The sequence below is a fragment of the Pantherophis guttatus genome, chromosome 3 (genome assembly GCF_059756535.1).
Source record: "Pantherophis guttatus breed Tessera chromosome 3, ASM5975653v1, whole genome shotgun sequence".
Classification (NCBI taxonomy): Eukaryota; Metazoa; Chordata; class Lepidosauria; order Squamata; family Colubridae; genus Pantherophis; species Pantherophis guttatus.
In genome coordinates this window covers 66042265-66066944 of record NC_142065.1, presented here as the reverse complement: position 1 = coordinate 66066944, position 24680 = coordinate 66042265, and the positions used below count along the sequence as shown (strand labels likewise).

The 24680-nt window shown below is 36.2% G+C and overlaps 1 protein-coding gene across 28 annotated transcripts in view; it reads left to right on the top strand.

Annotated features, from left to right (window-relative positions):
* DAB1 (DAB adaptor protein 1) overlaps positions 1-24680 on the top strand; it is a 728003-nt gene that overhangs the window by 543851 nt on the left and 159472 nt on the right. For 27 of the 28 annotated variants that reach the window (XR_015733114.1, XM_087889766.1, XM_034415187.3 and 24 more), the window contains one exon: positions 8461-8663. The exons of the other annotated variant lie outside the window; for it this stretch is intronic. Coding sequence is in view for 26 of the 27 variants with exons in the window: in XM_087889766.1 (XP_087745892.1) it covers positions 8597-8663 (67 nt within the window). In the remaining variant the exon portion in view is untranslated. The remainder of the gene's footprint in view (positions 1-8460; positions 8664-24680) is intronic. 28 annotated transcript variants of the gene reach the window in all.

The window sequence follows — 24680 nt, the reverse complement described above, 5'->3', positions numbered from 1 at the left end:
GCTAAAAATAGATGGAATGTGGACAGTATTTTAATGTTAACTTCTACAAGCTACACAAAGGCCAAAAATTTGAATACAAAAGGCATTGAAGAAGAGAGTTTATTCTTAGAGTTGAATTTTCAACTCTCAATTATTCTTTCTCTCAAAGCTGTTGTTTAACAATAATAAATGTGTTTAACAATAATAAATGTGATTTGGGATTTCTAATAAATTTGATGGAATATATACATAATTATAGAATAATTACCAGGGTCTTATATGCATATTTTATTGAAATTTTAGTTAATGAAATAATTCCTACAAAGGGTAGTAACTTTGTTGTATGGATGTTGATCAAAATATTCAGTTAGAAGACTGATTTAATAATTTAGAGCAACATATTTTTTTATAACTACCCCAGGGGAAGATTGTAGTTTGGAAAATAATGGTTTTGAATGTACATTATATAATTTCAGGAAAATATAGTTGAACAAATGGAGTAAACATTTCAAAGGTAAAGTTAGTTCTCAATTTATGACTAGTCACGTAGTGAACCTTCAAAGTTATAAAGGGTACTTATGACCTACAAATTCCTAGTGGGTGGGCCCTTCCCCCTGTGGCCACATGACTGCATTTTTAAAAAATTAGTCAATCAGCTCATATTTACAGCCCTTTGCAGCATTCTGCAGTCTCATGGCCAGTCTTTTTGCCAAAAAATGAATTATACTTTTAGTTTCCAGCAAAACTGGCCCAAAAGAGAACAATTGGTTCACTTAATGACTGCCACAGAAAAGATAAAATTGGGTTGGTCATATAGATAATCCACTTTATGTCCATAATAACTCACAACCGTAATGAGCAGGTTCCATTTAGGTTGAAAGTTGAAAACTATCTTTACTTGAGCTTTGAAGAATGAAACCAGCCAAATTGTCCAAGACTCTTTACAGTTTTTTTTTTAAAAGTTCTCTTACCATTCCTGTAGGATTTTGGAGGAAGGTAGTCATAATGAAATCAGGTGAATCGGAAAGATATTTCATAATGGAAAGTTGGCTAAAGTGTTTATGATCGGTGCCTTACAATTTTATTTTCGCAGGGAGCTAAAGAGCATTTCCTGCTGTACTATGGATTTTTATGTGTATAGGTAATCCTCAACATACGACAGCATTTTCTGATAGGAAGTAAAATCACATTGTTAAAAACAACCTCACACACTTTCTTCCTAGGTAATACCCTTATTGCCATTTTTGTACAGGAATCCTCGATTTATGACTGACATTGAGCCCAAAATTTCTGTTTCTAAGCAAGACCCTTGTTAAGTGAGTTTTGCCACATTTTCCAATCTTTCTTGCCACGTTGTTAAGTGAATCACTGTAGTTGTTAAGTTAGTAATGTGGTTGTTAAGTGAATCTGACTTCCCTGTTGGCTTTGCTTGTCAGACAGTCACAAAAGGGGATCACGTGACTCTGGTATATTGCAACCATCATAAATATAGGCCAGATGCCAAGCACCTGAATTTTGATCCCGTGACTGGGGAATAGTCCAGTGGTCGTTAAGTGTGGAAAAACAGCCATGAGTCACTTTTTTCAGTGCTTTTATAACTTTGAACGGTCACTAAACAAAAGGTTATAAGTCGAGGACCACCTGTATTACAGAGGAGCTCCTGATAATAGAAGTTAAAATATCAGTTACCAACTAATGAACTAGAGGTAATGAATACATAGTCTAGTGCTTCAGGCCTAGACACAATATGAAATAAAAGCAAAGTAGCTTTTCATTACTTACTTTATAGCTTTCTATAGCCCTCTTGTCCGTTTTGGTTATGACAGTGGCCCAGTATTTTGTCCAGGTGGTATTTATTATAATCTCTGCTTGGGGATTTTCCCTGCTTTTTTACCCATTCCACTCATGTCACAGGAAAAAAAATAGCACCTACTTCTTTGCCTTCAGTATAGGCCTTTTGTTTGAGCCATCCTTCTTTGTATTAGATACCTGCTTATCTGATACATCCATCACTGAACTAGTAAGAAGAACAGAAGTCAAATTTTTTTACTATCCTTCTTGGTCTAGAAGGGCAAAATGGCAGAACTCTCACCTAGTTTTTTAAAAAAAATATTTCCCCAATCCATCAGTGAATCTAAAATATGCCTCTCTCTTTCAACCATTTGTGAAATTGTGTTTCTTTTTTTACTAAAGAAAAAGCTAGCAGTAAATCTAAAAGTCCTATCCGAGGTGGGGGAACTGGTGCTTTCATTTTTAATTTTATGTAGGACTTAATGTCTCCTAAGCATGTTATTTTTTAAAAAAGAAAAATACCGTATGTATTAAACCAATGTTATTTTATTTCCCCCTTTTTTTAGTTTGACATTCTTATCAGATAAAATGCAATTCTATGTTGTAGTCTGAGGGTACTTAATAGCTCTCATGTGCTTCATTTCTTAAGATTTCTGCTTGAAGCTTGTGCTATTTGGCATAGAAAAGTAATCTTCATCAGTGTGTTTTTGTTTTAATCATTCCTCACCCTCCCCGTGGGAAATTGAAGTTATTTATATTGTGTTTAAACAGCCACTCCTGTGAAACAGTTTCATTGTTATCATCTGAATGAGAGATCAGTTAAGTGAATGCTGTGTACCTGACAGCTCCTTAAAAAGAAATAATATGCCGTGATAATTAAAGGGGAAAAAGCTTCCTTCCATTTCAGTGGAAATGACTTGAAAGACAACTTATTGGATCTAGACTGGGGGGCTATTGAATGCATTCTTCCCCTTGTCAATCTAGTTCTACAGCTTAATAAAGCACAGAGTACAAAACAAGAGTTTAATCAAAAGAAAGAGGCCAACTCTACTCAACTCAGGCTAAATTATGATTACCATTGTCAGTTTCTTTTAAGAAAAATAATAATATAATTACACTTTCAGTTAAGGAACCTGCTTTACAAGTATTTCTTATGTCTTATTTGGATAGGCTTCTAGCATTTCAATGTTTTTTGACAGTCTTGATTAGATTCTTCTTCATTATAATTGCTGTTGCGCCCATTTTACAGATGAAAACATTGAATTTTAGAATTGGAAGATTGTCTAAGGCTTAAATCTTGATTTCTACCCATCTCTTTTATTTCTGCACCATATTTTCCTTCAGATATATAAACAGTTTATTTGGGAATTTCTTTCTATGGTGCCTTCTAAGTTTAGTTTTAAAAATATGGTCTGAATCAACAGTGTTCTAAATATTTGTTTGCTTTATTTTTAAAATAATTGTAAGTATATATTTATTATTGTGGGTAATAGAATATTCTGTGTTATGTTTTCTGGGATTGGTATTTATGTGCCATTCTGAATTACTGATGTGTACAACTGTTAAAACAAAAACAATAATATATGTAATTATGCATTTTGAATGGAACAAAGTTCATGCTACTTTGATTGACAGCCTAGTCAGTAAAATTGACTAGGCTGATTTCCCATCATTGTTTTTTAAAGAATAATGTATACCAGGAAAATATATGATTTTGTTAGGCTTCTCCTTAATTTTGGGTATCATTGGCTATGATACACTTTAATGGCACCGCCTTATGTTGATTCTGTCTTATGTTTAACACTTTGTAGATGTGATGCAAGATTACTGTAAAGAGCAAATGAAATGCATTGTAACATTGTACAGAATGTAAGTATAGCTAGAAGCAGAGTCTTGCTTCTACCTCTTGTTTTTATAAGATTATAAGTCAACTGGTCTTTTACACAGAACATAATTAACAGATAATATTGTTTTGCTATATATACTGTTGCATTTTTGATGAGTCTACTTGAGTCATCAAAAGTATTTGCTACATAAGCTAACAAGATGATGTTGTTGTAGTAGTATTCAGAAAGAAAAGTGAAGGCAAAATGCGGCTAGATGTGGCTACTTTGATGTCTTTCTGGGTAGAATGACATAAGATATTTTGACATAAGATATTGGTACATCCTACTTGTATATTCTGGGCAGTTTATGTTGTAAATTAACTAGATATTGATAAATCTATTAAAATAAAGATACTTAAAATTAGAAATTCTGTTTTGCTGTTTGGGTTTTCGGGAGTTTGTAAAGTGATAAATGTGTGTTAAGTCTTGCAAATGTTTTAACACTTTATTAAGGTTGCCTGTGAAATTTCTGAGTAAATAGAATTTTAGCTGTATCACAGCCCACCTACCAAGAAAAGGAACACAATGTCAGATTAGCAAAAAATGGGAGGGAGGGGGAGGGACTGGATGTTTTCATGGGTTAAGGTTTCAAATTTATCTTATGGTTTATGGTTTCTGCATAATTTTATGTTATTTAAAACATGGTTTTATCAAGATATCTATATTAGCTCAATTTATTTAATTGTATAGTTTAATTTTCCATTTTCTTTTAATATAATTTACAACCCATTTGGAAGTTAATGACTAGAAATGAATAGTTTTAATTTTTGGTTGTTTAGGTGATTTGAAAATTGACTTTATTTATTTGGGTTTCTGAAGAGTTGGCAAAAACTTTATCCTTCTAAACCAGTTGTACAGACTTTGAAGATCTGTTTTTGAAAATTTGATAATTCACGTACAGATCTGAAGAGCTCATTAAGAAGAACTATATACAAACCTTGACACACTAAAAGAATATTAAATCAGTTCAAATTGTGCATAGCCATGTAAGGTTATTGAAGCATTTCAAAATGTTGAAAGAGCTTGAATTTGAAAAGGGCAAGTAGTTTTAGAGACTTAATTTAAAACACTTATTGAAATCATTCTGAAGCAATGAGAAGCTTTAATCTCTGGATTGTAAAATGCTGAATTTTTTAAACTATTGTCAGTAACTGAGATGTGAAGAGTCTTATTTGGGTTGAATCACAGGATATCTTGAATCCTGGGAGGAATAAAATGATTTTAGGGACATTTATCTTATGGCACTTTCAGAATGCTAAGTTTTACTTAGAAGGTCCTCCTAAATGACTAAATCCCTGTTGTAATGACAATTTATATAGGGTCACATAAGCCAAGGTTTATGCAGAAGAATCACTTCAAAGGAATGAAAGAAGTTGTGGGGCAAGTAAGGTTTAAGAAGGATAAGATGCAAGAGAATAATGTGATTGATAACTATGATATTAGCAGGAAGGAAAGATACTAAATTCAGGAAAAAAAGGAAGCTAGTCAACCAAAATGTTAGATGACAAAAATATTTCGGGAACTGACTATTAAGTTCTTACAGTCAGCTTCTTGTTTTTGTATTTACTTTTCTACTTTATAAGATTCTGATCTCTATAGTTGCAAATATCATTCAACACAAAGGATAAAGATGTTATAGGAGAAACTGAATTTTGTAGAATAAGGATGCTTACAACACACTGTCTCAATATAGCAGAATACTGGATTTTGTCCTAATGGTTAAACTAGGAAATTCAACTGACAGCTCTTTTCGGTAAGGGCTGTATGAAATTTAAAGCATATAAATATCTAAGTGGACAAATGCTAATAAGAAGCAACTTGGGGGAAACAGCATCAGTGTGCTTTGTTTGTTTGTTTGTTTGTGGATTTTGGGAAGAGTTATATTGCTATGAGATATGAGCAGAAAATAGAACATTAGGGTTGCATGTGTGATTTCATTCCATTGGTCTCTGGTTTATAGACATATTCTTTAGATTTAAGGATTTTTAGCCTCAGGGACTTTTCAATATTTTACCAGAAATATTTCAGAATAAATATTGGCCTAGTGGTTAAGACACCAGGCTAGAAAGTGGGAGACAGTGAATTCTAGTCCTGCCTTAGCCATGAAAGCCAGCTGGTTGACTTTGAGCCAGTCATTCACCCAACCCAACTTTCCTCACAAGGGTGTTATTATGAGGAAAATGGGATGAGAAAAGTGTGTTGGGTATGTTCACTGCCTTGATAAATGTATAAACGTAATAAAGGTGGGATATAAGTAAATAGAGCAGGGACGTGTTTGCTCAGTGGCTAAGATGCTGAGCTTGTCAGTCGAAAGGTTGGCAGTTCAGCAGTTTGAATCCCTAATGCCGCGTAACAGGGTGAGCTCCTGTTACTTGTCCCAGCTTCTGCCAACCTAGCAGTTCGAAAGCACATAAAAAAGTGCAAGTAGAAAAATAGGGACCACCTTTGGTGGGAAGGTAGCAGCGTTTAGTCATGCCAGCCACATGACCACGGAGACGTCTTTGGACAGTGAAACTTTGGCTTTGAAACAGAGATGAGCACCCTAGGGCACCCTAGAGTTGGGAATGACTAGCACATATGTGCAAAGGGAGCCTTTACCTTTATAAGTAAATAATACAATTTAGTCATCAACAGTAGTTTGGCTTAGTGTTTAATTCAATAAAACTAGCTTTCTTTTTGATTCTGGCCATCATGCTAAACAAAAATCCAGGCAGCTTTAAGATCTCTAAAGGAAGAGACTATGAAGGAATCAGAATTCCAGTAGAATGACAATGTTTTTCTGTCATTCAATAACTGATTTCCTCTTTCATGCTGATACGCTTCTGTTGCATCACATACAGTATTCTATAAAGCATCAGTCATACTGATAGCCTTACATGAGTTTCCTAGTACAATAGCAGCAGTGGTATGCTTATGAACAGAACAGCCAGATTTCTCTGTGCAACCAAAAGTGCTTTTCCCATGAATAAGAAAATGGTTGATATGCTGTTTTGAAAGGAATGAAGATAGATATATAAGATGTTCATAAATAGTGGAAAAATTGATGTAGAAATTTTCCACATAAATAGTGGAAAAATTGATGTATATATTTGGCAGATATTTGAAATTAATAATTGTATTTAAGAGTGTGAGCGGTGCAATGGCCTAGAGGTGAAGAATCTCACCTTCCCCTCGGAAGGTTGAGAGTTCAATCCTAGGCAATAACAGAAAAACAATAACTTGTTTTTCTATCAAGATGGAAAGAGAAAATATTTGGTGCAAACTTTGCATAGGAGGCAGGAACGACATCTGGCCAGTAAATGCTCAACTCCACTCTGTCTCCTTGAACCCACCCCGAAGCAAGGGATTACAGCAGGGGTATCAAACTCGATTTCATTGAGGGCTGCATCAGGGTTGTGTTTGATTTCTGGGGGCCTGGGTGGGCATGGCCAACTCAATGTTGGAGGCGCCTGTGGTGGTCTGATTGTTCGGCCAGCGAAAACAGGCTCACAAGCTCTGTTTTTGGCTGCCACGGCCTCCTGCAACCGTCTGCCAGTGAAAATGGAGCTCAGGAGGGCCGCATGTGGCCCTCACAAGCTCCATTTTTGCTGGCAGAAGCACTGCGGGCTCGTCCTTCGCTATTTCCAGGGTGGCCTCACAGGCCAGATCTAAGTACCCCACGAGATGGTTCCGGCTCCCGGTCCTTGAGTTTGACATCCCTGAATTTCATAAAAAGAAAAACTGTTCAAGTGATTTTGTCCAAATATAGAATTATATTAAAATATAGAAAAGATTTTTAAACAGTAGTCTGTTTTGTTACCACAGTGTTTATAACTTTCCTTTCAAGCAGTAGCTTTGTAGCTATATACAAAAAATGTTTGCAATCAGGTGGGCTAGTGGAGAATGAACTGTACAGTGAGTATTTGTTCTGATTCTTTTTGTACATTGTATGTATGGTTATAATTATCTACTGGAGCTGTATGAAGGAGGATCATTCTGTCTTGAGATATTGGATTGATTTGGGCAGTAATAGTAAATTAATTTGAGGCTGCTGTTGACAGTCAGAAAATAGAATTGCATCACCTCAACTCAAAGTATTGAAATTTACCATCTTGCTTTAGACTTTTATTTCAAGCCTCTTATAATATCAGGATTATAGCATGATGACTATTCTAATCAGTATGATAGTGCTTCAGTCTCTGTGATGCCGTTTTGAAGAAGTATTTCTGTTGGGTTTCCTGCAAACTGAAGCACACCTACGAAATTTCTTACAGCTGTAATAAAATTTAACATGTATACAATTGCCAGTAAGTTGTTGTTGGATTGAAGAGTTAAAAGCAATAGAGAGAACCAGGTATAAATCTAATGTCAGGCAAGAATAATTGTTTGGAAGATAATATTAAAAGGTTGCATTATAAGCTATTTTCAGGTCATAGAGGAAAATTTAGATATAAACTTACCAGTTTTTTCACACATACACTATAAATGCAAATACAAATAACTTTATTGCTATCATTTACCAGCAGAAACTATAAATACAAGACATGTATGTTTATGAATTTTATGCGTGTTTGTGTGTAGAAATTGTAAGAAATTCTCAGGACTTTAGTAAACATCAAGATTTATTCATAGTATTTATTTGTTACCTACTGTAAATATCCCACTGAAATTAATATAACTCTCATCAATTTGACAAAGAGAAAATAAGAGTTATTTCTTAACACACATGAGAACTAATATACATTACATAGGAAATTTCAACTTTATATGTCTTAGAAAACCTTATTCTTAAAATGGCTTAATTGTGTTGTTTTTTTTATTATAGCACTTCAAAAGGGTGAATGAAATGAGCTCTTTCGATTCTAGTATTTGAAAAGCTAAGTAATTCTCTGGAAGAATTGTTCTAAATGAGCCTGGCCAAGATACTGGATCTGTGTGAAGAGGACTAAGGATACAATAGGATGTCAACTGAGACAGAACTTCAAGTGGCTGTTAAAACCAGCACAAAGAAAGAGTCTAAAAAGAAAGGTAGGAAATTCTTGTACTTTACAGCTTAGTTAAGGATGGTACTATTTCTCCTTATAGCAATGGTTCTCAACCTTCCTAATGCCGCGACCCTTTAATACAGTTCCTCATGTTGTGGGGACCCCCAACCATCAAATTATTCTTAAGACCATTGAAAATATGTGTTTTCCAATGGTCTTAGGCGACCCCTGTGAAAGAATCATTCGACCCCCCAAAGGGGTCGGGACCCACAGGTTGAGAATCACTGCCTTATAGGATCTTGTATTGTTGTTTAGTTAGAAACTAACTGAGCAGATGGATACACCAATTCTGCCTTTCCATTAAGCCTGAATGCATTGAAGGGATTAAATAATATGCAGAAGACATATACATTCCTTTAGAATCTGGTTTGTTCTGTATTTTTCTATAAGCATTTAAAGGAGATTTCTAGAAGTATATTTTCTCGAATTACCTTAAACGTGCCTTTTTATTTACTGATTTAGAGATGATTTTTGCTCTGTTTATTGATTTGTTTTCTCCTGTGACTTTGTCAACCAATCTAGATTTTGGTGGATAGTGTAGCTAATCATATTTCAACATTTTTGTATATCGTGATGTCCCATCATAATGAGGATAGTGCTTTCTGACCTTCATATGAATAAGCTTTTTTCATAGCTCACCTGATCCTCTATTTCTATCCTGTTCTATATATGTTTATTTCTTGTCTATCCATTCAATCTATGAAGTTGCATTGACTTATAGTAGAGACTATATTCAATATTTTTGGCCCATTAGTAATATGTATATATTGAGGGGGATCCTTAATACATTTACATGCATACATTTTTAGTTTTTAAATATTCAAAATCTCTTCCTTTATAGGCCAGGTAGTGAACCTCTCTATTATATCACATGACTTGTTTTGTTTTTGTTTTGTTTTTTAAAAAAAACACCTTAAAATCTGGCTTTTCTCCCACAGTGGTTGATAGATTGCTCATGAGATCTTTATTTTAATGGTGTTGGCATTCTTTTTCTGGATATTTGTTCTGTAGGATCTCAGCATTACTCTTATTTTTAATTGTCTCACATCATTCACTACGCAGAATTGGAATGGAGATTCGCAGCATATACATACATACCCACATACATACATACATACATACATACATACATACATACATACATTAGCACAATATAACACAACGTAACATGAGTGAGGGGCAGGATAGGCAATACTGTGATCTTTTTGTGTATGGATTTTCACACAATTAGCAAATGAAATGAGAATAAACAAGTTCAGTAAAATTTGGGATCATTCTTGTCAATCAACACTAACTTCAAAATGTTTATTTTGGACTACATTTATTAAAAAATGACTGGCATTGTTTTTTCCCTGTTTCTCATTTTTCTTGTTAGCTGTTCTTGAGAGTAAATTTTCTGACTCTTCTATTTCTTGGACTAAAACACCCTTTGGACTGTATTTTGTACTTGCCAGTCCTCAGCCCAACAAAGGGCTCTGATTTTCTGTCACTGATTAATGAAGCAAATTTATCATGCAATCACTTTGCAATGATTTTGAAGTTTGTGGTACAATTTTCTTTTTTACTGTCTCCAAACACCAAAGACAATGGAAATTACCATGATCCAACCTGTGCTTTTCTATACAATAGAAGTGCTTTTTCTGCTGTGTTGGCAAAAATTCCTTTCTGTCAGTTTATGCTAAAATTTAAAAGAAATGTTAGTACCCTTCTCTCATTCTTGTTGCTCTGAAGGGATATCCTTGTAACTTATGCAGAGGATAATATTTGAGGAAAAAAAGAAACATTTCCACCGTTGACATCTTGATCCTATTCCTTGCCTATTACTTTAAAGGGTCTGAAAGAAACTTTAGAGCTGTGTACTTTCCCTAGTATTACTTAGTATACTTGCATGTAGCTAGTGCTGGGGGTGGGTGGGTTATGAAGGAGGAAAAAAAGGAAATAAATCTCTTCTTAATGGTGTAAGAATGTGATGCTGAATCTTTATGGATGCAAGAAAACATCCATATGCACTGATGATGCTATATAGTTGGGTAATGAAACATCTGCCAGCAAACAAGCAAGCAAGCAAGGTCAGAGAGCACCAACGACTCTATAGTGGCAGGAAACAGTTAAAACTCACTTGAATCCAAGATCCTGGAGGTGAAATAAGGTAAGGTTCTTGTCAGGGTTCTAAGTTACACCTCCAACGAAAGAAAACTCTGAGGCTCGTGTCTCCTCAAAGCTACATTTTATTAGAGATGTCATATTGGCACATCTGGGAAAACCCGAATCTGAAAGTTTCCAGGTTTTCCCCACCCGAAGAAAAGTTCAAGTCCCTGCCCAGCACCCACAAGTCCATCATATGATCCAATCAAAGCACTGTCCCAACTGGAGATGCCTCCCAGGTCCAGCCCCATCAGGTGCAGGGCACGATGTCCTTGACTCTCTGAGAAAAGAATGTTATTATGACTATATATCACAAATGCTCCATACAATCCCCCCTCCCAATTTCCCACAGCAGTAAATGTGGCAGGCCTGAAGGCCCAATGCAAAAGATGGCTTCCAAGTCTGACAGTTCTCACAAAGCAGAGCAGGAAAAAATCTAGCTTTGCTTTGATTTCAGATTTGCAGCAACTAAAACCCAGTTTATCTACCCAAACATAGGAACATCATATAATCAGGTCTGGACTTGGCTTCAAAGTGATTAAAACATCCTCTTATGGAGGTACTCTGAGTAAATCTTGCTTATTTTGTCCTTTTGGGGGGCTTCTTTTTCTGCTGTATTGGAACTCTATGAAATATACTTGGGTAATGCTGAGAAGTTGACACTTTCCTTCTTAATCTTGTGCTCTTCAGTGATGACTAAAAAAGAATTAAGTGCCTGAAAGCAGCTTCTCACTGTAAGTCTGTAAAGAAGAAAAAAGAGAGCCACGTAGTTCCCATCCTTCTTTCTACGTCTTGCTGCAGACTATGGCTTAGTCAATAAATTATGCTTAAACAGCGTATGACTTAGTACAATTTGTGATTGATGTTGAATCACTTAGTAGAATTTGTGTTTAATGCCTTTCTGTAGGGCAGGATTCCTGGAATCAGCAGTCAGAGATCACCAGGCAATGACTTGCTTAGCAAACTGGTACCTATTCTTGTGGGTTATGATGTATGGATAGGTACTTTAAAAATTAAAGGCTAAGAATTCCTTCTGAACCATCAGTATTAGTTCACAGTCTGCATAATGCTTAGGAAATTGGGGGGAAAATAGACTTTGTCCTTTGCCCGTTCCTACTGCCAATATAAGGCATTGAAAAACTTTAGCAATTGTTATATTCCTGAGCACAAGTATTTAACATTAATTGGTTATTTGTAATTGTTAGGATATATGTTTTAAGTGATTAATATAACTGTTATGAATTTGTTCACTTGAGCCTCTAGAATGTAAATAGCATTATTTATTGAAGTCAGAATGAAACAAATAAGCCTTTGGTTTGAAAGCCAGTGTATGTTTTAGTATATTAAGCTATCTATTTACAGCTTGAATCCTCACTTCAGTAAGAGCTCAGCTTTACAATCACGGCACAAACTCTGTTTTTATGTTACATATTCGCATGAATAATGAGAATAACGATAATTTATCACTGTATAAAGTTGTCTTTGTTGTTCTGTAAGATTTTGCTGTAAGAAAAATCCTCTGTTTCTTAGAAATGACCTAGCCCAGTGATGGCTAACCTTTTTTTCCTTGGGTGCCAAAAGCGCATGTGCGTTCAATAGCAGGCGCGTGTGCGTGCCCACACCCATAATGCAATGCCCCCCATACATGCCCTACCCCGTGCATGCGCATGCAACTCTCCTGCAGTGCCCCGCCCCCCTGCGTAGCTGCATACGATCCCCCCCGTGCCCCGTTTTGGGCCTAGCAGGCCTCCCTGAAGTCTCCAGAGGCCGGAAATGGCCCGTTTACGGACTTCCAGGAGGCCCATTTTTCATCCTCCCAGAGCCTCCGCGCCAGCCCTGTACTTACCTGTCATCCAAAACAGGCTGCGTGGGGACTCCTGAGAGGGGAAGGGCGGCATGGGCATGCACGCATTTCTCCTGCATGCACAGCAGAGACCCGAAAATCAGCTGGCCAGTGGGAGGTGTGCGGCCATGCACGGAGGAGCTGACCTAGGGCAATGGCTCGCGTGCCCACAGAAATGGCTCCGTGTGTCACAGGTGGCACGCGTGCCATAGGTTCGCCATCACAGACTTAGCCTATGTGATGGTCAGTGTCAGGAAACTGCCCATTTCCTGTTTGTCCCTAAAGTTCCCTATGGGCATGCCCAACTCTCCATCCCATCTCTGGCCACTCTTGTTTTGTCATTTTGTCTTGGGCTGTAGGAGACACAAGATACCTGGATTTGTAATTATGTTTTGTTCGCTTTTGTTTTGATAAAGGAATATTGATCCCTTAGGCTGAGGGGGTCTTTGGTGCTATCTGAGCTTGGTTGTTTTCATGCAGATATTTCATTAACCAACTAGGTAACATGCCCAGTGCAGAAGAAAGTAGGGTCAGAATGCAAACCCCACACTCCCTTTTAGCACTTATTTTACCTAATTGGGTAATGAAATGTCTGCAAGTAAACAATCATGCTCACAGAGTACCATAACTCCCACAGTTAAAACTTGAACTACGAATAGTCTTTTCTATTGATCTCCTAAGAGTCCAACATTTTAAAATTATTATTTTTAACAATGAAATACATATCTTCTGTCTTCCTGCTGACTGCTGTCTCTGTAATCATTATGGATTGGACTCTTAAGAGATACTTGGATACTTGGCTTGTGCAGAGTAGTCCTGTAAATAAGGATATTTGTTTTACTTATTGGTTATAGCATTTTAAAAGATATCTGAAAGATGTCTGACATCAATAATTAAAAGCAAGTGGAAGTAATTCTAATTCTTAAATATATTAGTTCATATTCTATCTTAATCTCAAAAGGCTCTTTGCATAGCAAAGAAGTAGGTACAAAGAGATTTGAAGGAATCCTCTCAGGGATTTAATTAAATTTATTTTGGCCATTTCCCTATAAAATGGATATCCTATTGCAAGAGTGTGACAAATTTTTAATAAATCTGACTCATGAGTTGTCTATTTAGTTTTGTTGCTGTAGAGGAGAATAAATTCAAGTTATTAATAACGTTGAGAAAGCAAATTGTATGGTTTTATTAGTCATACTTGTTAAAAATGTGTGATCCCAGATGGGGATTATAATAATAAGAGAAAATTCATTGATGTAAATATTTATAGATTAAGGTACTGAAGATTTATTTCTTCCACTTGAAACGTACAGTAGCATTTATTTCTTGAGATGTTGACTTCATCAGCTGAAGGAAGATACAGATAATTTAAAGTAAATCAGCTCTTTGCCCTTTCTAGTTCACAGCCTGCTTCTCATCTCATATTTGGCAAGAGAGTCATTTTTGCTCTGTTGGTGAAGGAACAGTTTACTCTGAGGCAGACAAAGCTTCCCATTTCATTCTATAGACGTATGTTTAAATGTTCAGTGAAGAAGATGAAAATCAATGTAAATATCTGTTTACCCGACTGAAACAAATACTCTGCTCCTGAATGGAGTCAATTGTAAATGTTTGGTCTTGTCTCATGAAAGTCATCTCTAATGAATCCTTTAAGTAGCAGAATAATAGAGTTGGAAGGGACCTTGGAGGACTTCTAGTCCAACCCCCTGCTTATGCAGGAAACTCTATTCCATTTCAGACAAATGATTGTCCAATTGCTTCTTTAAAACTTCCAGTGTTGGAGCATCCACAACTACTGGAAGCAAATCGTTCCACTGATTAATTGTTCTCAGAAAATTTGTCCTTAGTTTTAGGTTGGTACTCTTCTTGATTAGTTTCCATCCATTGCTGCTTGTCCTGCCTTCAGGTGCTTTGGTGAATAGATTTATCCCCTCTTCTTTGTGGCCACCCCTTAGATATTGGAACATTGCTATCATATCACCCCTAGTCTTCCCTAGTCCTCCTTTGTATTAAACTCAGTTTAATCCATACCCAATTTCTGCAATCGTCCTTTGTATGTTTTATCCTTCATCACCTAATTATCTTTGTTGCTCTTCTCTGCACTCTTTCTAGAGTCTCAACATCTTTTTTGTATTGTGGCAACCAAAACTGGATGCAGTATTCCAAGTGTGGTCTTACTAAGATATTATAAAGTGGTACTAACACTTCACATGATCTTGATTGTATTCCTCTATTAATGCAGTCTAGTGTTGGCTTTCTTATCTCCTTGCCTAAATCATTGATGAAGATATTGAAGAGTACCTCAAGACAGAGCCTTGAGGTACCTCGCGGCATATTTCCCTCCATGTAGATGCAGTTCCTTTAAGATCTATAGGTTGAGTGTGGTTGATCAGCCAGTAACAAATCCATCTGGGGGTGATGCTCTCTAATCCACAATTTTCTGTCTTATCAAGTTGTAGGTTGCGGTCAACTTTATCAAATGTCTTACTGAAGTACAAGTAAATTATATCCAAAGCATTTTTTGCTAGTCATTAATTTTGTCACTTTGTCAAAAAATGCAATAAGATGTGTCTGGCATGACCTCTTTTTGACAAACCCATGCTGACTCCTGGTTATGACTCTGTTTGCCTCTAGGTGTTTGCAGTTTTGTTGCTTGATTCCTTTTCCAGAATCTTTCCAGGTCAGGCTGATTGGTTCGTAATTTCCTGGATCCATTCCCCCCCCCCCTTTTTGGGAGATGGGAGCTACATCAGCTCTTTTCAAGTCCTGTGGTAGTCCCCTGGACATGTGAAGAAGAATCCTTTACACTGTCCATAATAAAGAACGAGGTGCTGTTGAGTTATTAATTTCAATGAGAGTTATAAATTGTAGCATTTCGTGATGCAGAATAAAGAGAATTTCGTTATACAATGAAACATTGTAGTTTCTTTTCAGGTTTTGAAAAAAAGAAACTGTGTGAAAAATCTGTGAATTGGATGCTTTCCCTTCACGACTAGCTTGCAAATGCTGCATCTTTCTCCTAGTTCTAAGTAGTCTGCCTCAGATTTGACTTCCTGAAGCAGGAGAAGAGTTATCCTCAGGAGGAAAGGAACAGGCATTTCCTGAATTTCCCAATGTAATGAGAGCCAGTTAGGTGTAGAGGTGAAGGTGCTGGGCTAGAATCCAGGAGACTGTGAGTTCTAGATCTCCCTTAGTCATGAAGATCCACTAGGTGACTTGGCCCAGTTACTTTGTGTCAGCCCAACTGACCTCACAGGGTTGTTAATATGGGCAAAAATAGGAGGCTAATTAGGTATATTAGGTATTAGGTATATTCACCATCTTCAGTGTGTGTGTGTGTGTGTGTGAGAGAGAGAGAGAGAGGGGCGGGGGGAAATGATAATAATGTAAGGAAGGTAGTTTTCTCATTCAAGCATCTGGCTATGGAAAATATTTCCAGAACTGGAAGCTGAAATACCATGTTCCACATGGCCGCATTAACCTAAGTCCTTCCAGATTGTTCTTAAACTATTAAATAATAAGATGCAGGAAGCATGAAGAGCAACACTCTGGATTATGTGACCATAAGGCAGAGTATTACAGAGGGGGAGTTGTCATCATTCTGAGCTGCTTCACATCTGCTTTACTATAGGAATTCTACGGGAATGCTTTCACTGATTTTTCTGGGTTTTTTTTTTTTTCAGTTGAATTGAATTCTCAATCCATTTCCTTAAACTCATAGTTTTTTTTTCTGATTTCTTCCCCTGCACAAATTTTATTTATTGTCTGTTTTGGGGGAGAGATTATTATTCTGCTAGTGGACTTACATACAAACAAATAAATAATGTTCCAAGACCTTTCAATCTGCACTTGATTCCTAAAAACAGAAAACTAAAGGAATAGACAGTTACCATAAGGTATGGTATTAAGTTAGATCAAAACTGAGGATATGAAACTTTGTGATACTGTGATCATTAAAAAAAAACCCACAGATACGTTTATGTGTCCAAAACTCTAGTAAAAGTATCAATTTTTTATTGGTGTTAGATTAAAGGAAAAGGAATTCCCACTTTTAATTACTATATTTTAACTGTATATCAAATGAAAAATGTTAAATCCATTTAACTTTTTTAAAAAAAACCTCCCATTTGATGTACTCCAGAATTACCATATTGCTTTGCATTGAATACTGTTCTTGACTTACAACCATTTGTTTACGGACCATTCGAAGTTACGACAACACTGATAAAAATTACTTCCACTTACTGGTCCTCACACTTGCAAACATCACAGCATCTCCATGATCATGTGATTAAAATTCGGACACTTGGCAACCAGCATGTATTTATGAGAGTTGTGGCATCTGGAGTCATGTGACTGCCATTTGTGACCTTCCCAACTGGTTTATGATAAGCAACATCAATGGGGAAAGCCGGATTCACTCAACAACGGCAACGATGGCAGAAAAGTTGTAAAATTGGGTGTGACTCACTTAACAACCACCTTGCTTATCAATGTAAATTCTGGCCCCAATTGTAGTCATAAGTCCAGAACTTCCTGTATATTTTTGCGTAAACTGGTAAAAAAAAAAACTTGTCAGGAAAGCAATCTGCCAAGCCTTCATCAGTTATTTTGAGACCCATATTGTAAGTGAAACATATATGATCTATATGCTATGAATAGTTACAACCCACAATATGGGAAACACTGCACTAGAGACAGATAGAGAACAGACAGAATGTTTCTATGACTGCTATTGCATAATCTATACTGTACTTTCGCCATCATTAATATTTATGTTTTAAATTCCTTCTTCATTTAGAAGTCTGATGTCTACTAACATGGGGCAAATAATGAATTTGCTAATAATAAATTGGCTGAGATCACTGTCAAAAGCTGTCTTTTGTTTATGTGGGGCAGGCCCATTTAATACACGCTTTCCACAGTAACTTACATGGCTATTTCAATAATTCATAAATGCATGTGCCGCAGAGTTTAATTGATTGAGTTCAAATACTTTGCAAAAATAAACCTCTTGTGTGAAAGGGTTACTGACAGCATTAATTACAGATGCTCTGAGTCATAGTACAAGCTATGGAAATTTTTCCCTACTGAGTCACAATTGAAAAAGCCATTCATCTTCCTATTTTGTTAGAGACTGATTCTTTTTCATTGGGCACATATTTTGACTTCATTTTCTCGGTGGAATGCAAGTGATCAAGTAAAAAAAAAAGAAAAAGGCAACCATGATAAGCACAATTAGAAAGTTAAAGAAACTCTTTAGACATATTGGCATGAGTTTAGCCATAATCTATTTGTAGCCATAAAAGAGGCAAATGTTTGTTTGTTTACAATTTATTGATTTATTTATTATCTTTGAAATTCTAAGCAAGCATGGCTATTTAAAATCATTGCCAATCGTTTTTTAAACTATTTCAATTATTTCAAGAGGTATATGTGAATTTAACTTGGGAAATGGCAGTATATTCAATGAAAACTTTTACTGATTTCAAAGTTTGGTTCAGTTCAATTAGCACTGCATTGATATTAGTATATGTTTTGGATCATTCTATACTGACATTTTTCTGTAAATATTTTAAAAATACTGTTAAATTAGATATTGGTTATTTGTAGGATTTCTAAAACACATTTGGGATATTCCATATTAAGTTGAAGACTAAAGCTATTAAAGAATATTAAATACATATCTAATGATCATAAGATGAAGATTAATTGAACAAAGGTTATTTTTAATGTTTACAGGGCTTCATTATATTGGAAGTATAAAATTGATAAGGGACACACAATACGGGCTTAACCATTAATGGTCCATTTTAATTTATTTTGATAAATTTGTTAATTTAACAAAATATTATGAAGATTAGTATTGTTTAGAGATATTGTAAACCATATTATTGAATACAGGAATGCAGATTTTTTTTAGATTTATGGACTTGGATGACTTCTAGTATTTCTTAGATGTTATAAGTATTTCACAAATGTTATGATGAGATATGCAACAGCTGTACGGTAAATCTTGATAACAGCAATGTCTAAATCTCACTAATCTTTATAGTATTTAAGCAATTCTTCTATGCACTTTATTGCAATCAATAAAAACAGATGTAAAAATCTGAAAGCCCACATTTTTTTCCTAAAAATGTTTAAGACTAAACATTACTGTGTTATGAAGTCTTAAAAACACTTTGTGTATGCTTATAACAACGTACACAGTAATACAATTCATTTAACCTCCTAGCATAAATTTATAGAAGTAATATGAAAAACTATTTTGAATCAGGACCATTAAATTCCTTTTTGGCATGAAACAATAAAAGGACAATTACAGACAGTGCTCTACTTACAAACAGGTCATATTCCAAGAGGTTGTTCGTAAGTCTCTTCTGTTTGCAAGTTCAAGCAAGTGTACGTACACAGTGCTTTAAACTAACCTTCTCCCATGTTCCAGGACTTCCTTTGTTGGAATTGCAAACAGGTTTGCTTGTATCTGCACGAGCGCATAATTCAAAAGTTCCTAAGTTTTGCCTGTACTCCTTTTATGTATCCACCAAGCTACAGGTGGTAGAATATCATAACAATTTTCTGTTGTAACTGAGAAAAAAAAATCCGGTTCAGTAATTTATTTTAAATAGAATCAGGTACATTAAGCTTCTTTTCTAAAGAAGGTACCTAGGCAAACCATGTATATCTTGGGAGGCAGTGATGTTGGCAAACTAACTAAAGGTTGAAAATGGCCATTTATCATGTTTTAAAACAGTAAGCTTATCATTTGAAAATACTTCAAGTAAGTATTCCTGGAACCCATGCTAGGCATTCAATTAGCTATTCAGCTCGTCTCCATCTTACCCATTTATCATTACATGGAAAGAATGTTCTAAGAAGGGAGTTAGAAATTAGTTGAGCCATGCTCTTAAAAATTATTGTTTGAATTTCCATAATGATACTTCAAATTATGTGCATTTTCTCAATCAGACTCTTCAGAACAACACGCATGTGTACTCCCAACACATGTGCATGGTACAGCTGTAACAGAAATGTGTATTTTAAGAAGATATATTTGTAACACACACACACACACAAACGCACACATATCCTGGAAAATATTCTAACTTGAAAAATGAGTTTTGTGTGCTCATCCATTGAATTTGAAAACACAAACAAATAAGTGCCCAAAGTTGACAGCACTATAAATAGGCATGACAGCATCAACAATTGTTTAAAATCTGCTGGCTGTTTCAGCAAGCACTGTCATCATAAATCACATTTCTACTGTTATAGTTGAGTGAGAAAATTTACAATGAAGCATTGGAGATATTTGCATTTTCTGATAGGAAGTAGAATTGCATTGTTACAAACAACCTCACATACTTTCTTCCTAGGCAATACCATTTTTTGCCATTTCTATAAAGATAGTCCCTCAACCTATTGCCACAGTTGAGCCCAAAATTTCTGTTGCTGAGATAATAAAATGGGGAAACCTCACTTAACTATTAGCTTTCTTGTCATAGTTGTTAAGTGAATCATTGCAGTTGTTAAGTTAGTAAAATGGTTGTTAAATGAATCTGGCTTCCCCATTTATTTTGCCTGTCAGAAGGTTGCAAAAGGTGATCCAGATGACCCCAGGATACTGCAACCGTCATAAATATGAACCAACTGCCAAGCATCCGAATTTTGATCAAGTAACTATGACACTGTTGCAACAGTCGTAAGTGTGAAAAATTTTTTCAGTGCCATTATAATTTTCAATGGTCACTAAACGAATGGTTATAAATTGAGGACTACCTGTAGTGCGTATCGGCAACATGCATCAGAACTGAAAAAGTGCAAACTCTTAATCTCCCCTGCTTCTTTTCTTTTTTAAAGACTTTAAAGACTCTAGAACAGTAATGGCTAACCTTTTTCTTGTCATGTGCCAAAAGTGTGTGTGCGTGTGCCAGCACTCAATGCAATGCGCCCCCCACTGCGCATGCATGCATGACCCCCTCACACTCCCTCTGCGTATGCGCACATGACCCCTCATGTTCCCCCTGCGCATGCATGCACCACACCCCCCCATGCCCCGTTTTGGGCCTAGTAGGCCTCCCTGCAGCCTCCTGTACCCAACCCACTCACCGCACTCCATGCGCCCCGCTCCTTGCACATCCTGAAAATCAGCTGGCCAGCGGGAGGTACGTGCGCATGCGCGGTGGAGCTGAGCTGGGTGACAGCTTGCGTGCCCACAGAAAGTGCTCCATGTGCCAGATGTGGCACGTGTGTCATAGGTTCGCCATCACAGCTCTAGAACTTCCCAAATCATGTTAATGAAATTCTGGATGCAACTGACATTTTTGCTTTGAAGGGTTTTATTTTTTTAGAAATATTTAGCATATGTTTGAAATATTCTTTTCTGCACCATTCAGTGACGTCATCATAGTATCTGAGAACCTGGGATCTAACAATAAAAGAAGAACCACTAGAACTATATATGGTATACATGAAAGCAGGGTTCCCCAATCCCTGGGTCGTAGCCCATTCGGAACCGGGCTATGCAAGCGGCAGGCGAGCGGGCTCATGTGTGCAGCTTCCCTTGTGTGCTTGTGTGCCTGCTGCTTGCACAAATGGGAGCTGTTTGAGTGTGCATGCTCACTGCTTGCATGGACCCATCCCCTCTCCCCCTGGTTTCTGATAGTAACAATAAAAGCAAAATAAATCTGGGAAGGCTGAATTAGCAAAGCGTCCATTCTTCGTCCAATTTCCAGGCTATAGTGCAATAAGCCAGTGATTGGGCTTCACCTTTTCCCAAACTGTATTTTTACTTGAGTGGCATCCAGGGTATTCAGCCACCAAACATAAAAGAAGAATAAGTTTATATCCTCTCCTGTCTTTCCTCTGTTTGCCACAAATAAGAGATATAGAAACAGCTGCTCTGCACAGCTTCTTAGTACAGGCAAAGCACAGCTCCTTCAGGTATTAAAGCAGCTGTGTTCTTTGGAATTGTTGCAGAACTGTTTTCAAGGCTGGCCTGGTTATCTGCATGTGACAGTACTACCACTGACAACAAAGTGGCTGCAAACGTAAGTATGTGTATAGAGACAGCTGGCCATGCAAGCCTTCCAAAAGATGTGGCTCATTTGATGCTTAGAAAAGAAGCATTACTTGTGTCAATACACTAGGTGAAGCAATTCTTGAATGCCAGGAAATAGTGATTTTTCCCCCCTACATGGGAACTTAGGGGTAGAAAAAAGTGTCCTGTAAATACTATAAGTTTTAATGATATTTTTATATTATTTATTTCAATTACTTATTACTATCTTGGTTTTACCACTTCCTTAATAAAATTGTACTAGTATAAATATAATAAAATCAAACCAAATCTGTATAGATAGGACATAAACTTTTCTTCAGGTGTAAATTCCATCATCATTCTTGTTATATGTCTACCATTACTAGGTGACGTAGATTTTGTCTTAATAGACAAAAATAGAATAGAATATCATTTTTTTCCTAACAGTTCTGTGATATTTTAAATAATGGTTGCTTTATATGTCATAATTTTCTAACCGGGACATAAATATGGGCAGGTTTGGGATGATCTGTGATAATTCAATTTAAATATAACCTTATTCTATAAAATATCTAAAAAATACCTTATTCTTCCTTATTATAAATAGTACAATAGCTTCAGGATCTGGATATCTTAATTTGTTCTTTAGAAGTAGAAAGGAATCATTCTGTTCATTTAACCTTCATCCCACAACCTTTTCATCCTTTTCCTGCAAAATCTGGGTTGTAGGTTTTTGATTTAGTATACAGGTAATCCTTGGCTTTGCAAAAGTTCATTTAGTGACGTTTGAAGTTACAATGGCACTGAAAAAAGTGACTTATGACCATTTTTCATATTTATAACCATTGCAGCATCCCCATGGTTACGTGATTTGGATGCTTGACAAATAACTGATGGTTGCTGTGTCCCTGGCTCATATATTCTTCTTTTGCGACCTTCTGGCAAGCAAAGTCAATGGGATTCACTTAACAACCGTGTTACTAATTTAACAACTGCAGTGATTCATTTAACAAATGTAGCAAGAAATGTTGTAAAATGGGGCAAAACTCACTTAACAAATTTCTCACTTAGTAACATAAATTCTTGGGTCAGTTGTCATAAATTGAGGACTACCTGTACTACCCTTCATAGTGTACAGTTCACTTAACATCCAGATACTATGACTTACAAAGTGTGAATGAAAAAAATATATGAATAATATCTGTTGGAAATGTATAGTTAGAAAATTTAGTTGCTTTACTCAATCTCTGATCTAAATATTGCCAACTTGATAGGCTAGATATACTTATATTGTCTTAAATTGCCACAATCACAGTGTAATCTAAAAATATCAAGCAAGAATTATATTGATTGTCCCATATTTTATTAGTGCTTCATTCAATATTTGCTGCAATATTTAATTAAAATGTTATGTATGTATGTATGTATGTATGTATGTATGTATGTAAAAAGTTAAAATCTCAGGTGTTTTCCGACGTCATTAAAAGTCTGTTAGTTGAAATGTATGTATGTATGTATGTATGTATGTATGTATGTGAGGTGGTATTCAGCAGGTTCTGACCAGTTCTGGAGAACTGGTAGCAGAAATTCTCAGTAGTTCGGAGAACTAATAAATACTACCTCTGACTGGCCCCACCCCCATCTATTCTCTGCCTTCCGAGTCCCAGCTGATCAGGAGGAAATGGGGATTTTGCAGTAACCTTCTGCTGGACTGGGGAGGGAATGGAGATTTTACAGTATCCTTCCCCTGCCATGCCCACCAAGCCATGCCACGCCCACCAAACCGGTAGTAAAAAAAATTGAATCCCATCACTGATATGTATGTATGTATGTATCAATGGTGGGTTTCAAATTTTTTTACTATCGGTTCTATGGGTGTGGCTTGGTGGGTGTGGCATGGCTTGGTGGGTGTGGCTTGGATGCGGCAGGGGAAGGATACTGTAAAATCTCCATTCCCACCCCACTCCAGGGAAAGGTCCAGCTGGGACTTGGGAGGCAGAGAATAGATGGGGGCGGGGCCAGTCAGAGGTTTTACTACCAGTTCTCCGAACTACTCAAAATTTCTGCTACCGGTTCTCCAGAACTGGTCAGAACCTGCTGAAACTAACTCACCTCTGGTATGTATGTATGTATGTATGTATGTATGTATGTATGTATGTATGTATAGGAATTTCCAGTTTCATTCCCTCTTTTATTTTTCTTCTACGAAATCAAAGGATTGTCTTGAAGACCATAGCTTTGTCTCACCTGTTGCCTTTTATTTTAGGGTTGCCCTCTGACACATGAAGATGACATCTTCTATTATAGACTAATAAGATACAGAGACATTTAAGACATAGAACGCATGTTTTGGATTTATTTTGATGCTGCAATACAATTCTTGTTTTGCATCAAGCTATTACCATTTAGAAAGAGTCATTACAGGACTAAGAGGGTTTACTAAAGTTCTTATGTATATAGAGACAATCAGCATATTAACCTTTTAATAAATAGCTTTGGTGATCTTTTTGTGGGATATTGCATGACCTACATTTTAATAAATATAGTCCTGACACATTGCAACAACACTGAATTTACGTTTGTCACCATGGAGATAAACAGGAACAATATTTCTGGCTACAGGATTGAGTGAATCCAAGACTTTCTTCTGACACACAGAAACTAATATAATAAGAAAGTAAAATAAGAGACCTCAAAATACTTAAAAAATGAGTAAAAATCTATTGACTATCCTCAGCATGAAACAGAGAAGAATATTAAGTAGAAGACTGGGTTGACAGGAGAAAAACCTCTGTTGAATCATATAATTCATTACATCTAAGTTAAGAAAGTCAAAGAAAAAAGGAAATTCTGTCAGATCATATATCTAAGTATTCTGGACCAGACACCTTCACATTAAAAATATTTTGTTTGGAAAATTAATCGGATTAGGAGAAAGTGTCTGATACTTTCTAACATATGATTCCAGT